Source organism: Setaria italica, chromosome III (assembly GCF_000263155.2).
Source record: "Setaria italica strain Yugu1 chromosome III, Setaria_italica_v2.0, whole genome shotgun sequence".
Classification (NCBI taxonomy): Eukaryota; Viridiplantae; Streptophyta; class Magnoliopsida; order Poales; family Poaceae; genus Setaria; species Setaria italica.
Genome location: NC_028452.1, coordinates 45,064,281 through 45,078,954, shown reverse-complemented (window position 1 = coordinate 45,078,954; position 14,674 = coordinate 45,064,281). Strand labels below are relative to the sequence as shown.

General features: G+C 45.4%; 4 protein-coding genes across 4 annotated transcripts; 1 reads left to right on the top strand and 3 right to left on the bottom strand.

Annotated features, from left to right (window-relative positions):
• Positions 1-17: 17 nt before the first annotated feature.
• On the bottom strand, positions 18-3,922 carry LOC101752963. Its single transcript, XM_004962834.3, has 4 exons — positions 3,688-3,922; positions 3,329-3,545; positions 1,546-1,738; positions 18-520 (listed from the first exon to the last, which is right to left on the bottom strand). The coding sequence occupies exons 2-4, from the start codon at positions 3,416-3,418 to the stop codon at positions 390-392; spliced, it is 414 nt and encodes a 137-aa protein (XP_004962891.1). The 5' UTR covers positions 3,419-3,545; positions 3,688-3,922; the 3' UTR covers positions 18-389.
• Positions 3,923-5,708: 1,786 nt separating this feature from the next.
• On the bottom strand, positions 5,709-6,835 carry LOC101753378. Its single transcript, XM_004964045.3, has 2 exons — positions 6,535-6,835; positions 5,709-6,378 (listed from the first exon to the last, which is right to left on the bottom strand). The coding sequence occupies exons 1-2, from the start codon at positions 6,624-6,626 to the stop codon at positions 5,955-5,957; spliced, it is 516 nt and encodes a 171-aa protein (XP_004964102.1). The 5' UTR covers positions 6,627-6,835; the 3' UTR covers positions 5,709-5,954.
• A 924-nt stretch (positions 6,836-7,759) lies between these two features.
• Positions 7,760-11,948, top strand: LOC101786431 (mitochondrial import inner membrane translocase subunit TIM22-2). The gene is made up of 5 exons (XM_004962831.3): positions 7,760-8,070; positions 10,257-10,321; positions 10,418-10,490; positions 10,593-10,646; positions 11,427-11,948. The coding sequence occupies exons 1-5, from the start codon at positions 7,800-7,802 to the stop codon at positions 11,657-11,659; spliced, it is 696 nt and encodes a 231-aa protein (XP_004962888.1). The 5' UTR covers positions 7,760-7,799; the 3' UTR covers positions 11,660-11,948.
• A 485-nt stretch (positions 11,949-12,433) lies between these two features.
• LOC101786029 (DIBOA-glucoside dioxygenase BX6) lies at positions 12,434-14,061 on the bottom strand. The gene has a single exon (XM_004962830.4). The coding sequence runs from the start codon at positions 13,810-13,812 to the stop codon at positions 12,655-12,657; it is 1,158 nt and encodes a 385-aa protein (XP_004962887.1). The 5' UTR covers positions 13,813-14,061; the 3' UTR covers positions 12,434-12,654.
• Between the last annotated feature and the right edge of the window lie 613 nt (positions 14,062-14,674).

Below are 14,674 nucleotides of genomic sequence, written 5' to 3'. Positions count from 1 at the left end.
AATGGCTATGATAACGATTTTCTGAATAGCATAGTAAAAACCTCGGAAATAACAGAACAGATAGTGAAGATCCAGGCCAATTCTTAGCAATGAAAATGCATAACAACTCAGGACGATTTGCCAGAAGCAGACCTTACCAGGACCATCTACACAACATATGTTTCTTTCTTTGTCTACATCAGATTACTATTCCAAACCTACATATGAAGTAAAACAACAGATCTAGTAAAGGATAAGAGACTAGTTGTACATAGTAGGAGCATACTACTCTCATAGCAAAACAGCTCTCAGACCACTTATAACTAGCGCACGATGGTGTGTGCGCAGGCTACCTCCCATGGAGCTGGAGGAGAAGAGTGCAGGCAGGGACTCAAGGCGCTTTACAAGCATCAGGGTTCCAGCTTCAAGGAGACGACCCGAGACTTCCTGTTCTGCTTGGCCGCCCTCACAAACACCACGGAGAGACATGCTGGCGCCCACCATGGCCGCCGAACTTCTTGCTCTCCCTTCAGGCAGGCGACTGGATGTTGATTTACACGGTGTTTCAGAGATTACATATAATATACACCGCATGCCATCTTAAAAATATAAATAAAACAGCAAACAATTCACTAAGAGTGCCTAGAGTTCATGGCAAACATATCTCATATTCAGCAGTATATTTAGAATACGATATAATCTTACATCTCACTAGTCACTATGCTAAACAACATTGGAGTCACAGTGACAGTATATCCAAAACAGAAAGACCCAAAGTACGTAGTAGCTTCAATCTTGCACCCTATTTCCTTGCAGCTTACCCTTATTATTCTCATAGTGCTGGGGCATCAATGCAATCAATGACTTAATGAGTCAACGTTCTTAAGAGATCAGTCCATAACAAGGTAGGCGCACTGTATCCCTTGATGTGAGTGATACTGAGATCTAAGTCATCTAACCTTTGAACAATATTCCTCCCTGCCTGACTTCCTTGTTTTAAGGTGTTAGTACAGCCATCAAATGTGCATGTTAGATAATTTTTTTCTAACTACAGTACTTTTAGTGGCAAATATCTTAATATCCTTTTCGCCATTCCACATGATAAGTCTATGTGGTTTTATGTATAATAATGGCCAAAGTTTTGAATGTTTGATGGTAACAAGTTAGGATATCTATTCTAGACCAGAGATAGTGCTGCATATTTTGGTCATGATTAACTCAAACTGCTGCCGTTAAGTTGGCAACGATTTTATGCACCAAACTTCAGCAACAGACTTAGCTAAGCCAATCTACATACATAGAGAACCAATATCAAGCATTGAATGTTTACTACTTCAAAGACTATGTTTTTTGGTCGCTTAGGCAAATCCCAAAAAGATAGCATCAGTGAGAGCAGACCAGAAGTTCATTCTAATGGCTAATTTACACGTTGTTATAAGTCAAGTGGAACTGAGAGTGCATGTGTGTATAAATGGAGCACTGTAACTGTTATAAGATAGAAGAAACATGCTGTAATAGACTCCTTGATATGAATGGCTAAGTAAAAAGAAACAGAATTACACAAACCTTTAATGCGCCTCAACTCTTTGCACAGTGTGATAAAGTCTCCCCATTTCATATGGCATCGCCTGATAAACCGCAGAATCTGCTCAGTAGTAAACATAGACAAGCTTTCCAGATATTCTCCATTGACACCATTTTCTTCAAATACTTGTCTGTAGCCACCAAGATTTATTTCTTCCAGCCATAATCCAACATCCTGAATAAAAATAATAACCTTATTAGGTGAATAGCCAAGCATCTTGAGGTGACAAGATAGCCTTGAACTCTTGCATTTGGACCCTACCTGTTGTAGTCATAAATAAAAAACTAAAACTACTATGCCAGCCCAAATATGGTTCTAAATTATAGAGCCTAACATAAGAAGAAGAAAAGTTGATCAGGGGGAGAGATGTTTCCCCTGACATAGCTCTTCAGGAGGGGCCCACTGAACTTGGCCAAGAGCAGACAGGAAACAAGCTGGAACTGCCTTCACTGTAACCAATTTACACAGCGAGACGGGCACACGACCTGCGGCACCCTAGATTGGAGCCTGGGCAGGTGGCATCTTAGCTGGATGCTCTATCATTACGCTATCATTGCATCCGCATAAAGCCTAACATAAGACATGATTCTAGAGCAAACATGCACAAAATTGAAGGACGAGATTGTCAGATTGAACTAAATTGCAACCAGAAATGCAGAACTAAAAACAAGAAGCATACCAATGACAAAAAAGAGACCCAAAAAGAAACAGAGAAATATGGACACCAGATTTTTTTTTATTGATAAGGACACCAGATAATTAAATAGGAAAATAAATGACACTTATGTTTTGGACATGACCTAGCTAAAGATGTGGAGATTTTCCTTTCTGTACTCGTGCGTATGATACTTCAGTAATAATAACCAAACGAGCAAGGAATTTCAAGGTTCAGATCATTCTTAGGAAAGTTACACCGGAAAGAGATCATGACATAGACTAAGTGCCTTAAAGGCACAGAAGAAATGATCAACAGAAAGGCAAACTTTTAACAAACATCAACAATGCATAGCTACAAAAACAGAGTTTGCACCACATCATGACAAAAATCAAGATTGCATTCTAACCCAGATTAGTAAAAAAAAATTGATAAGCACATCAGCATAGGAAACAAGGGTGTGTCAGTTAACTGAACTTCATGTAGCAACATCATCAAACTGGTGCTAGGTACAGATTTCACAATAAGCACCCCCGTCGACTTACAAGATTAAACCAGAGATACTCTAATGGCGAAGATCCAAAGCCACAGACACAAAAGAACCCAGGATTATGGAAGATGCAAACAAAATTCACAAATGTAACAAATAGCAGCTGCAGGGCAAGAAAATAGCAATTCAGTAACTGCAACGTCAATACTCAGTAGCAGTTCATACATGGAAGAGACAACCGCATACAAATACCAAGGCGCTAAGACTTTTCTTAAGAATTCACGCCATAGATTTCTCAAATACCTAACCAGAGTGATAACTTAAAAAGCTAGGTGCATAACCAATATCATCACATCCCCTTTTCAAAATCAACAGGTAAAATATAGATATGCATAACTCTATATTCCAGTCCTCCAGGGAAGGGCAGAAGCAAAATCTAGAGCCAAGGATCATCAGAGGGAGAATACAGAATGACAGATTCCACATTCCCAAATCTCCTAGCTAATTCTCCCAAACTAAAGCCTACATAGCAGCAACGCACAAAATTAAAACCATTAATTTGCGAGAAAACTAGCATTTCTAGTAGTCAAAGCAAAGGAAGGGGAACACAGATGAGCACCTCGACAGTCCAGATGAAGAAATCGAGCGGCTCCGGCGACCGTCCCCGGCCCACCTCCTTCTTTCCGGGAGCAGACTTCGCCTGGGCCATGGGGGTTCAGCCGAACCAAACCCCCCAAAATTTCCTGGAGGATAAACCGCACCCCCGAAATCAGGCGCCACGAAGTACTCTAGTCAGTGCCAACCAGCGTCGATCTCGCGCGCTGGAGGAGGAGACCCTAATCAAGACATGGATGGACGGATCGGGTTAGCAGCGCACCACGCAGAAGGAAAACCCCGAGCCAACACCGAATGGGCAGAGAGAGGAATCCGGGTTTGATTGGAAGGAATCCTCCGAGAAAGTGAGCTTAGGTTGCTTACCAACCCAAGAAGGGACCAGTCCTCGCGCGAACGGATCTCTACCCCCCAAGGGAACCAGAGAGGTGCGCGGTGGGTGGAGGATCCGGCGGCGTCAGAGAGGGAGAGGAGCCGCCTCGCCGGCGGCGTTGCGGTCGGCGGCGACGCGTGGGGAGCTGGTAAAAGCCTTGTGCGGTGGTGCCCGTGCCCGGGCCGAGCGAGCGAGTGGGGCACTCCGGGTCTGGGAGGCAGATGGCAGCGCGAGGCCCTATGCTTCTTCACACAGCTGGGAACGCCCGCTTCCACTTCCACCTTCGTTTTCTTTTCACTTTTCTTTTCTTTTTCTTACTTTCAAAATGATGAAGAAAAGTGTATTTCAGTTTAAATAAGGGTAATGTAACATATTATTTTAAAAAAGTTCAATGAACGGATTAATGCATTTAGTATGTACTAGTTTGGAAAATGTACTGGTTTGGAAAATGTACTGGTTCTTTCTGCGGAATATTACTTTTGGTTTTTAAGTGTTATTAGTAGGGTGCAGTCGCACGCACATATTTTTAAAATATTGTAAATATTTTTATATTGATAGAAAATCAAATAAATAAATTTTATATCTAGAGCAAAGATGTCTGATTTGTTAAAAACTTGGAGGCGTTAAAAACCTATTAATTGGAAAAATTAAACACGTGTGCATGCTGGTGTTTAAAAGAAAAAAAATGCTTTATAGCATACAAAATAAACACACCTACAACATTTTCCAAAAACTTATGCTTTATAGCATAAAGAATATACAAACCAACACCCCATAATCTAATATGATAGCTAACTGGAAGAAGCACATTAAAATATTTCTTTCTCATGGAACAAATAAAAAATATATTATAAAAAAATTACTTCATGTTTAATGCTTCCTTAAGATCATGTTACAAAAATTACCCATTTCATCACTAATCCATCAAGTTGAGTTTAGCGGGCTACACATCTACAAGATAATAATATCTAGATGTGCTTCAAAGGCTACCTTATGACCATTCAATGTCATTTGTTGGATAAGGCCAGTAGTATCAGGCAATAATAAATATTTCTAAAGCACACACATTTTCATTGGTAGTTTTTTGGACAATGCACAAATGCAACTCACAACACAGTTAATTGTTTATACGATATTCCCAGTGCAATGTTTTAAACTAATGGGCCACTGAAACTGTGGAACCACCCAAATTATTTCAACTAAACCAGGTTATCATCTATTGATCAACACGACTTCATCAAAATAATCCCGGTAGTTCTCGGTATGCGCCTCGAGCATCGCCTAGGAACAACTTGCATACCGTTTTTATATTATGGCAACCATCACAAGGAAACATATGAGAACAAATTTTAAACTTTGATTCACAAGTCTTGATCATCTTACAAAAATTTCACAATTTTTACAACATACATGAACTAGAACATAAGAATTCTCGCCAATTAAAGTGAGGTTCTTAACAACTTAGATTTTATTTAGGTCTAGGCGGCTATCCTATCATGTTTTTCTTAGATTGAGAGTTAAAACGCAGTGGGGAGATATAAAGTAATAAGGTGCAACAATGATGTCCTTGCCCATAAGACACTATCTGCACAAGCTTAGAGCGACTTCCACCATTCATCCACCTTGATGGCTCCGATAGGATGAATGTGGTTATTACTCACAACAAGAAACCTGCAAAACACACCATAAGTACATTGCGTGCTTGCAGGACTTAACCATAATACTATACGTTTGGTGGACGCACGAGGCTTGTCGAATTTTAACATTAGACCATAAAAATGCGAGCATAATTTATCAAGTGAATAAGCAAAAGACATGGTGTCTACTTTCTATATCAAGCACCAATACAATTGCATAAGTAGTAAAGTGGCCATGTAGTCATGAGCTCAATCTTCCATAAGCTCTTCACGGAACTCTACGTTAAAGTCAAAGTACAAGAGCGTGCTCTCTGACCGGGAGCGCGGCTATTGCAATAGATTATAACCCTGCAGGGTAATTAGAATAAAATAAAATATGAATAAAAAAAGTTATTAGCTATGAGGTGTAATTAGAGTTCTTCTCCAAAACTATGTATCAGGACTTTTTCAAAAAAAATTTCCCCTAAAAATATATCAACTCAGAGCAGATCGCTAATAACTCGCCCACCAATATTTCACCCCAATATTTCATAACGGATGTACAACTATCGTCCGGGGTGAGAGCATGAGACTAACAAGCAAGCCTACACGGTCGTCGCCGGCGGCGCGCATGGTGGGGTTGTTCACTTGGCGCCGCTGTGGGCGCTGGCCATGTCGACGGGGGGCCTCTCGACGTCCTCCATGTCCACGCGCACGAACACCGCCTGGTCCAGCACCGACGGCCCAGCAGGCTGCTCATGCGGGCCGCCGTTGCCGTTGTCGGTGGCCTCCTCAGCGGGGACGAAGACCCCCGTCTCCTCGTCGGGCACCCAGGCGTCGGCGGCCTCCTCAGCGCCCACGCCGCCCAGCGCGTCGGCCGCCTCGTCGGGGAGCAGCGTCGCGGACCGGTCCCCCTGCACCACCTCCACGTTCTTGCGGTTCGGCGACGCCTCCACCTGCGCCGCGGCGACCGCCGCCGCCGCCGCTGCGTCGTGACGGTCGCCGGCGCTCTGGTCCTCCCGGCGCTGTTGGGCGCTGCTGTGCGACAGACCCCGAACTCCTCCGCTCCTGCAAAAGACCAACGCAGACATGAATAGTGATGCACATCAGGATCGTAAAGCTTGCGAAGACGCAAGATCCGAGGAAAGGGAAGAGCTTGCAGATTGAAATGCACCCATCGTCAACTCCAAAACGAGCTCAGATGGTCTGCTTGTTATATGTTACCTGCACGACGAGAGAACGGCGGCGAGCCCACTCTGCTCGGCCGCCCGGCGGCCGGTGACGACGGCGGTGAGTGCTCTCGTGGCCATGGACATGGAACGGTGAAGAAATAGCTAGCCTGAGGCTCTGAGCAGAGGCTGATCAGCGAAGGAACGGATCTATCCAAGGATGAGCGTCGGTGGCTGGGGCGCGAACGCGCGCCCGGACGCGCTCTAGGACCGGGAGAGGAACTCGAGCAGGTCGGGGAGCAGTTTGGGGGATTGGGGAAGGATTGATCTCCCGCATGGATGCGGGACGACGGAGGTGTTTTTCGCGTCCACGTATTTTTACAGGAAGGATGAGGAACTGTTAGAAATAAGTTTTTTCCCCCTAAATAAGGTTTTGCGGTACCTTTAAGGGATCTTTTGGAGTTGCTCACCCGAGCGAGCGAAAGCCCACCCAAAAAATTAAGCCAGCCCGAGCTCATCAAAAAAGGAACGGGAAGCCGGGTCTGGACGGCTGGTCTGAAAACTCGACTTGGCAATGCCCATGGAACGGTCATGATCACGAATTATAACATTGCTTTTCGGAGCCCGACACGGAATAAAAAATGTCAGGTGTAGTTAATTCCTACGAAAAGACGAATTATAACATTGCTTTTCGGAGCCCGACACGGAACAAAAAATGTCAGGTGTAGTTAATTCCTACGAAAAGAAAAGAACGGTGAAAGAGAATTTACCAAACTAACAACTAACTTACTAATGAAACCTTGCATTTTCAATTAATTTGGATAGAGCTTTGACAAGCAATTATTCTATTAATATTTTTAGTATTGACTATGAATTTAATGACATCAACTTTGTAAAACAAAAATTATGTATTGATAGAGTAATTCTTGGTCAAGACTTATGCTAATGAAACAAAATGTACGTTGTAATTTCAATGAACTAAGTAGTAAACGAATTTAAGAAGAAGAAACCCTTTTAAATAATCTTTTTAGATATAAAATACATGGTATATTCTGGTCTTTGACCAACAAGGAACTGATCACCGGAGTAGATAGAACACAAGAAAGTCACAATTCACAAATGCAAAACAACCCCATAAGGCCATAACCAGTTCCCCACTGTGGATTCGGCGGCCACAGACAATCCTACTCGAGTGTGGACCCACCGCAGGCTGCGCGGTTCAGTTGCGGTGCACGGTGCACCCCCCCGGCCCCCGTGACGAGCCGCACGCTAGGCGTACACGCGCGCGAACACGAACACCAGCACGGCACTGCGGCGGCCATGGCGAGCGGCGGCGGCGACCCGAGGCCGGAGGACGACGACCCCTTCTCCGACGGCGGCACCAGCGACTCCGACTCCGCCGACGAGTCCCATCCGCGGCGAATGGGGGCGCGCCGGCCCGGCGCCACCAACAACCCGATCCTGACGCGCCTCGCGGTGTCGCGGAACCCGAGCCCGCTCGCCGCGGCCACCGCGGCCCCCGGGGTCTGCCTCCTCCGCTTCGCCTGGGAGTCCGCCGCGGGGTCCCTCGTCGGCGCCGTCGTCGGATACGGTAAGCCCACGCCTCCCGTCGTCCCCGCTCCTCCTCACCTGCCTCTCCCTGTTCGAACGGGATGAACCTCGGGTTAGGGTTTAGGGCTCAGCGGCGGCGAGGCGACGTGTGGTCGTCGCGCCATTTCGAGGCCTCACCTACGGACTTGCGACGATGGGGTTTGGACCCCGCGCGGATTATGTTTTCTTTCCCCGATTCTAGCCGACCAATTGGTGTGTGGTTAGTGTTGTTTAGCGATGGGCATTGTTCACCTGCGGATAGGCGGGTATTAGTGTGATTTACACTCGTTTCATTTGGTTGTGCTCTTGTGTATCCTTCTCCGAGGAATTATTCACATTGTATAGTTTCGCCTTTTGGAATTTTCTCTTGTTAGTTTAGTGTTATGTCAGTATGAGTTTCTAGAGATTGTAGAGACGATTTGACTCTATTTAAGTTACATGCACCTTTTGAACTCGTCATGAACTCGTGATAACAATGAGAATGGAACTACTTGGTTTCAATAAATGTGTAGATCTACATGGAAATGCTGGGTGAAAAATTCTCCTCTGCTTTATTCACTTCATTTAGGTCCTGAGTCCTGACCATTTAACTGTGCAGAGGTTTAGTGTTGGTTGTATTCATGAAACAAAGACTAAGAGGAAATGTAAAAGCAAACTGTAGATGATTACCTTGCTTCACACAGACAGATATTACTTGACTATCAATCTGCTGTTGTGGGCTGAGACTCTGAGCCTGAAAAAAGGGTTCAATTGCATGGTTATTTGTGTTATCTGAAAGAGTTTACAGAATCCCAAATCGCACCCTATCTGTATTCTCTGTTTTCAACTTTGATGTATGTGCATAGTTAAATTGTTAGTTGGTATGGTGGATGCTTCTGGCATATTTGTCTTATACCGGATCTCTTTTTGAACGGAAGAAGGTCTGGAGGTGTGTTTGAGGCGTTTCACATCTGCTGCTCTGTTATTATACCTGCCTTGCATGTATGAGGATTAGTTGGGTATGTGAAGATGGGCCTTCTTACAGTTCTATGCAATTGAGAATCTGCAATAGCGATCGATTAGATAAAGATGAGCCCTAAAAGTGAATTTAAGGTTTCATAAGTAGATTAATGCAGATTAGATTTCAATCATGTCTCCTTTTTACAGCATCCATCATGCCAGCCATACGACATCTTGTGTTCTTAGTTCATCCTGCATCACCACACACAGTTAACCTAACAAAACCCTGACTAGTATTCTCTTGTCCAAACCAGTTTGGACATCCTTGAGCTTGTATTGCTTGAGTCACCACTTACAAGTAGAAATCCAAAGATAGCTGTTTTGTAGTGGAAGTCCAGAATAGGAAACCACAGACGATGCTTGTATCAAATACTACTGACATTACTAAAGCAATAATTAACTTGAATAATTCATAAGTTACTGGCATTACTGAAGCTATAAATTAACTTGAATAATCCATAAATTACCATGGTTACTTGTTCAGTCACTATGTAATTGGAGCTAGTCTTTAGTCCGTGGAACAGTTCCCTGTAAGGCTGTAACCTGCTAGCCTGTCAAATGCATATATGGTTCAACCTGAGCCGTGGAGGCCTGATCTGAATCATCACATGTGAAAGGAAAAGATTATTCTTGGGACTGCCAGGCAGAGAGTGACTCTGCCAAATAAGTGCTACCTTGATTTGAAAATGAAAAAAAACACGAGATTGAGATATAAAGATCTAAATCCTTTAACTGATGTTATGGTCATCACCACATTGCATGAAACTTTCACCATAAATCTCCGTCCACAAAATGGTTTTGCTTTTATTTGTTTTAGTACTGGTAGTGGATCAGTATTCCTCTGTCTAAACCATATATTCTCTGCCTTTAGCTGTTAGGTCCTGTGGGTGCTATGCAGGAAAAAATCTGTTTTACTGCTGTTAGATATATCAACATATTTTATGCTCTTTCATAGAGACATTAAAAAATATAGAATAGGTAGAGATTACCTTTATGACTTACTGGATTAGTCAGCACAGGAATGCCAGACTAGACCTTATATTTCAACTGACCCAGTGTTCTAAAAAGTGCTTGCTGGGCTGTCTAGCACCAGATTGTGTTTTTGTTGTTTTCTTTTTTGATCTTTTGCTGCTAAGTCTACATGGAAAATCTGATAGCTCCACTTTGCTGTTTCCGGTAACTCTTCAGGTAAAGGTTTGGTTATGATGAAGGGTTTTAAAGGATCATTTCCTGATGCTGCATCATCTGCTAAGGTATAAGGATATGCAATTATGCATTGTCACGTGGGTACCATTGTTAGCCTATTGTTTACCAGCATCTCATGTTGAAATTTTTGTCTTCTTGCTCAGATATTTGCTGTTCTTGCTGGTGTTCAAAGTTTGGTAGCCTGCTCTTTGAGAAAACTACGTGGAAAAGATGATGGTTCGTTTTTGTCTATGTTCTGCCTTTTTTCCTTTTCTATTGCTTCGGATTAATAAATGCTAAAGGATGATCATGAACTTATTAATTTTGTTTTATTTCCAGGTATCAATGCAGGAGTTGCAGGCTGTTGCACTGGCCTTGCTCTGAGCTTTCCAGGTAAAATTACAGGAATTAGTGCAATTATTAAGCTTTGAACTGCTTTAATATACAATTGTGGCAATTAATGGTTAATGGTTACAAGCTTTTCCTGGATATCCTGGCAAGGACTAGGATTTTATGATATTGTTTATGCTGAGTTATCTAGGAGGCACTGCTCTCTGCAGTATTTTGTAATGTACTTGCTCTTTGCAACTCTGACTTTGTCTTTGATGAAAAGTGAAAACATAATGTTTAATATATATTTTTTTTAATGATGCTTCTAGTTTGTGTGGTTCATGGGCTGTGCCTTTGCCTGCAACCAGATCTAATTGATTTTTGGTGCCATAGTAGAAACCTTCCCATGCTATGCAACACAGTGTAGCTGGTTTGTAAACTTGTGATAGTTCATGGCATGGTAGTTTCTGTATATTGATGGTTTTGAGGAAACATGCAGCCTTATGTGATGCCCTTAGTATCTATCAGGAGTTGCAATTTTGATGCTTATCATAGTTAACAGTTGTGCATTTTGAAGCCTTCAAATGACCCCACAGTCAACTGCGATTTATCCCCATGCACTATAGAGTACCAATGTTTAGCTGCTAATTACTCACTATAGAGTACCAATGTTTAGCTGCTAATTACTCTCGTCTTATGTAGCTGTCCATGGCATATGTGAACTATTTGCATTCTACCGAGTTAATTTGTTATGCTCGCTTGTTTTCATTGTCTTGGTATGATAGCCCTGTTTTGTTAATGTTGTGGCAAATGAATCTCATTATATCTCTTTTTGGGGTCCAGGTGCACCACAAACTCTGATCCAGAGCTGCCTGACCTTCGGAACTTTCTCATACATCATAGAGAAGCTAAACAAGCAGCAGCCTGCGCTGGCGCTCCCACCGCTCACCGGCACGAAGGATCTGAAGGGTGGACAGACCGTTCTTCCTCCCTTCACGCTACCTCTTCCCCAGGATGCGATGGATGGATTTTCCAAGTTCCAACACTTTTTGTTGTCGAAGTTCCGGGAAAACTGAGTTTGCCTTATGGAATGACGCCTACTCGGGGATCAGGATCGCGTCGTTCGTTGTAAATGCGTCAATCTGAGCCTTCTCTTTTTCAGTTTATTTTTCCGCGAATGTGTGTTTCTAAGGTAGTGCATTGCTAGTGTTGATGATTCTACCCTGTTCTGTGACAATTTTGCGAATAAGGGGAGCAGCCTTTGTGTGTTCATCGGTTGTGGTTGTGCCGCTGAACCTTTCGAGTTGTACCAACTACCAAGTATCAACGCTAGCATGTCCCGTAATTATCTAGTGTTGACATGCACCAGGTGAAGCCGTGTATACTTTTACCACCACCATCGAAGTACCATGCCATTTCAGGCCATCTTTCATCTCTACCACAAGACTAGAGCGCTTACAGCTGCATGGGTTGGCAACTAGTTTACTGAAAAAGAGGTTGCTGTGTGCCAAATGGAACACGATAAAGCCCCAAGCCTACATGGCACCCCTGCTAAATTTTATCATGTTATTTTGGGAGGTTATAAGAAGGGCAACCCATGAATTTGTTTGACGAATTCAGTAAAGGCACGCTACTTCTTTTTAGTTTGAAAAAACATTGGGTCATCACGTTGGTACCGAAATACAATGGGAATTAAGGAGAACCAACAATTTTAACATGTCTTTTGTACGTAGCATTATTCGAGCTAAACCCTAAATCTTTGTTGGGGATACGTTAAGCATGAAATGGTTGAAAGTGAAATAGCTCTTATATATTCTGCTAAATGATCAGACATTTTTTTTATATGTCACTTAAAAAAGCCGATGTCTTTTCTCTTTCAATCGATATATAATATTTTGATTGACAGTGATTTATCTCAGTCAATCGGTACGACTTTTTGCGGAAACTATGAAGATATAAAGACATATATCTACGGTGCATGCGAAAAAGAGTCAAATTAAGCTTCAACCATTGAAGCCTCTTGAAGCTTCTGCACACGGTGGAGTGGTGGACCATTAGTAGCCGTGCTGCACTATCGCAGCCGGAAGTGGTCGAGCGCCGGGCGGCCGTCGAGGCCTTTCTTGTCGTAGTGCGCCAGGAACTCCGGCACCGTCACGCTCCTGTACAGCGCGCCGTCGCCGTCGTCGCCGTTTCCGCCTGACGTGAGCTCGGCGATGGGCCCGTAGAGCCTCGTGGACCTGGCGACGTCGGCGTTGAAGAAGCATGCCACCGACACCCTCGCCTTGTCCGTGCTCCGTCTGGCCACCACCCGGTGCTCCGCGCTCCTGAACCGCCCGTTGCTGACGAGCTGGAGGAGGTCACCGACGATCACCAGGAGGGCGCAGGGGGCGACGGGGGGCACGTCCACCCACCTTCCGCCGCCGCAGCCGAGGCGCGCCTGCAGGCCCCCCTCATCGTGCGCGTCCCGCAGCAGCACGGTGAGGAAGCTGGGGTCCGAGTGCGCGCCGCACCCCAGGGTGAGCTCCGGCTCCGGGCACGGCGGGTAGTAGTTGCACACCAGGCTGAGCCCCTCCGCGCACCCCATCCCGGCGAGGCGGCCGGCGGCGAGCCCCAGCGCCTCCGACAGGAGCGCCAACACCCGCGCCGCCACCCCGCGCGCGGCGGCGGCGTACTCGGGCATCACGTGGCGGACGGCGGGCGGGAGCTCCTCCGGGGGTGGGGGATCCGGCGCCGCGGCGCAGAAGAGGGTGTCGCGCCAGTTGGCCGCCGGCGAGCTGAAGAGGTCGAAGTTGGAGTTGAAGCGGAGGCGGCGCCCGGGGTCGCGGGTGTAGTACGGCCGTTTCGCCTCCGGTGGCGCCTCGTGGAACCGCCGCACGGAGGCGAGCATATCAGACAAGAGCTCGCCGGGGACGCCGTGGTTGACAAGGTGGAAGAGCCCGGCCGTCTCCGCCGCGGCCTTAACCTGGGCCACCACCTCCGCGCGGGCGCGGGCGTCCGATGACGAAGACGCCGAGAGGTCGATGACCGGGATGCTGATGGCGCCGCCGCCGCCGCTGCCGCTGCTGCTGACAGAGGATACGAGGGGGCCCTGGTGGTGGTGGCGGAAGATGGCGGGGACGGCGGTGATGCCGGCGTCGACGAGGCCCTTGACGCCGGCCTTGGTGTCGTCGAACGCCTTGAGCTCGCTCAGTCGGTCGAAGGCACCGGCGGCTTCCTCCGCCGTGGACATGGCTGCCGGCTGGCCCGGTGCAGTGGCGAGGCGAGCTCTGAAATGGATGGATCAAGATTATCAATCCTGGCGGTGGCGGGGACGGTCGCGGTGGGCGGTTGAGTCTTGGGTGCTTCAGGTCGTCAGCACATACGCAGGCAAGAAGAATCATCAACAGTAATCGGATGAACCGAGACAAACATGCCAATGCCCTTTTTACCTCCCTCCAAACTCCCAACTTTGACACTATACAAAAAGAAGATTCCCCATCACATTAAACTTGCGGTACATGCATGGAGTACTAAATATAGATGAAATCAAAAACTAATTGCACAGTTTTATTGTACTTTGCGAGACAAATTTGAGCCTAATTAGTCAATATTTGGACAATAATTCACAATACAAACGAAACGCTACAGTGTCGCATTTATGGTAAAATGACAATTTTGCAACTCCGGAAGTAAACCAGACCATTATTATGTCACAAATGATACACGACATCGGTCGGAGGTACAATGTTTGCTGACGAGGCTCAGCCAAACATCACTAAAAACCGGGCCCTCACTGTCAGTCTGCTATGGACCGGGTCAGTAGCTCCAAGGACAGACCAATCATTACTACATTTGACAAAAAGTTTGTGTTGAGCTAAGCAACAATGTTTCTTTAAGAAAAAGTGAAAAACACCATCAGTAACAGCAAAAAGAAAAATAATAGAAGGCCGGCTAGTAAAGCAACGGCTACTACTTCAGTGAAAAGTCTAAAAGGAGACACGACCAGGGAAAAATTTCTCCGCGAAAAAAAAGAGAAATCCGATAAACGTGTTTCTCAGTCGAGGCCGTTTTTTTTACCGCTCAATATTTTCGACCCTTTTGAATTCACGCCC

Excerpts from the sequence above, each read along its gene's own strand:
- LOC101752963 (XM_004962834.3), bottom strand. The coding sequence starts at position 3,418 with ATGGCCCAGGCGAAGTCTGCTCCCGGAAAGAAGGAGGTGGGCCGGGGA. Across the intron at positions 1,739-3,328 it reads TCTTCATCTGGACTGTCGAG|GATGTTGGATTATGGCTGGA; the intron begins GTGCTCATCTGT and ends ATTTTTATTCAG. Across the intron at positions 521-1,545 it reads AGAGTTGAGGCGCATTAAAG|TCGCCTGCCTGAAGGGAGAG; the intron begins GTTTGTGTAATT and ends ATCAACATCCAG.
- LOC101753378 (XM_004964045.3), bottom strand. The coding sequence starts at position 6,626 with ATGTCCATGGCCACGAGAGCACTCACCGCCGTCGTCACCGGCCGCCGG. Across the intron at positions 6,379-6,534 it reads GCCGTTCTCTCGTCGTGCAG|GAGCGGAGGAGTTCGGGGTC; the intron begins GTAACATATAAC and ends GGTCTTTTGCAG.
- LOC101786431 (XM_004962831.3), top strand. The coding sequence starts at position 7,800 with ATGGCGAGCGGCGGCGGCGACCCGAGGCCGGAGGACGACGACCCCTTC. Across the intron at positions 8,071-10,256 it reads CGGCGCCGTCGTCGGATACG|GTAAAGGTTTGGTTATGATG; the intron begins GTAAGCCCACGC and ends GTAACTCTTCAG. Across the intron at positions 10,491-10,592 it reads ACTACGTGGAAAAGATGATG|GTATCAATGCAGGAGTTGCA; the intron begins GTTCGTTTTTGT and ends TTTTATTTCCAG.
- LOC101786029 (XM_004962830.4), bottom strand. The coding sequence starts at position 13,812 with ATGTCCACGGCGGAGGAAGCCGCCGGTGCCTTCGACCGACTGAGCGAG.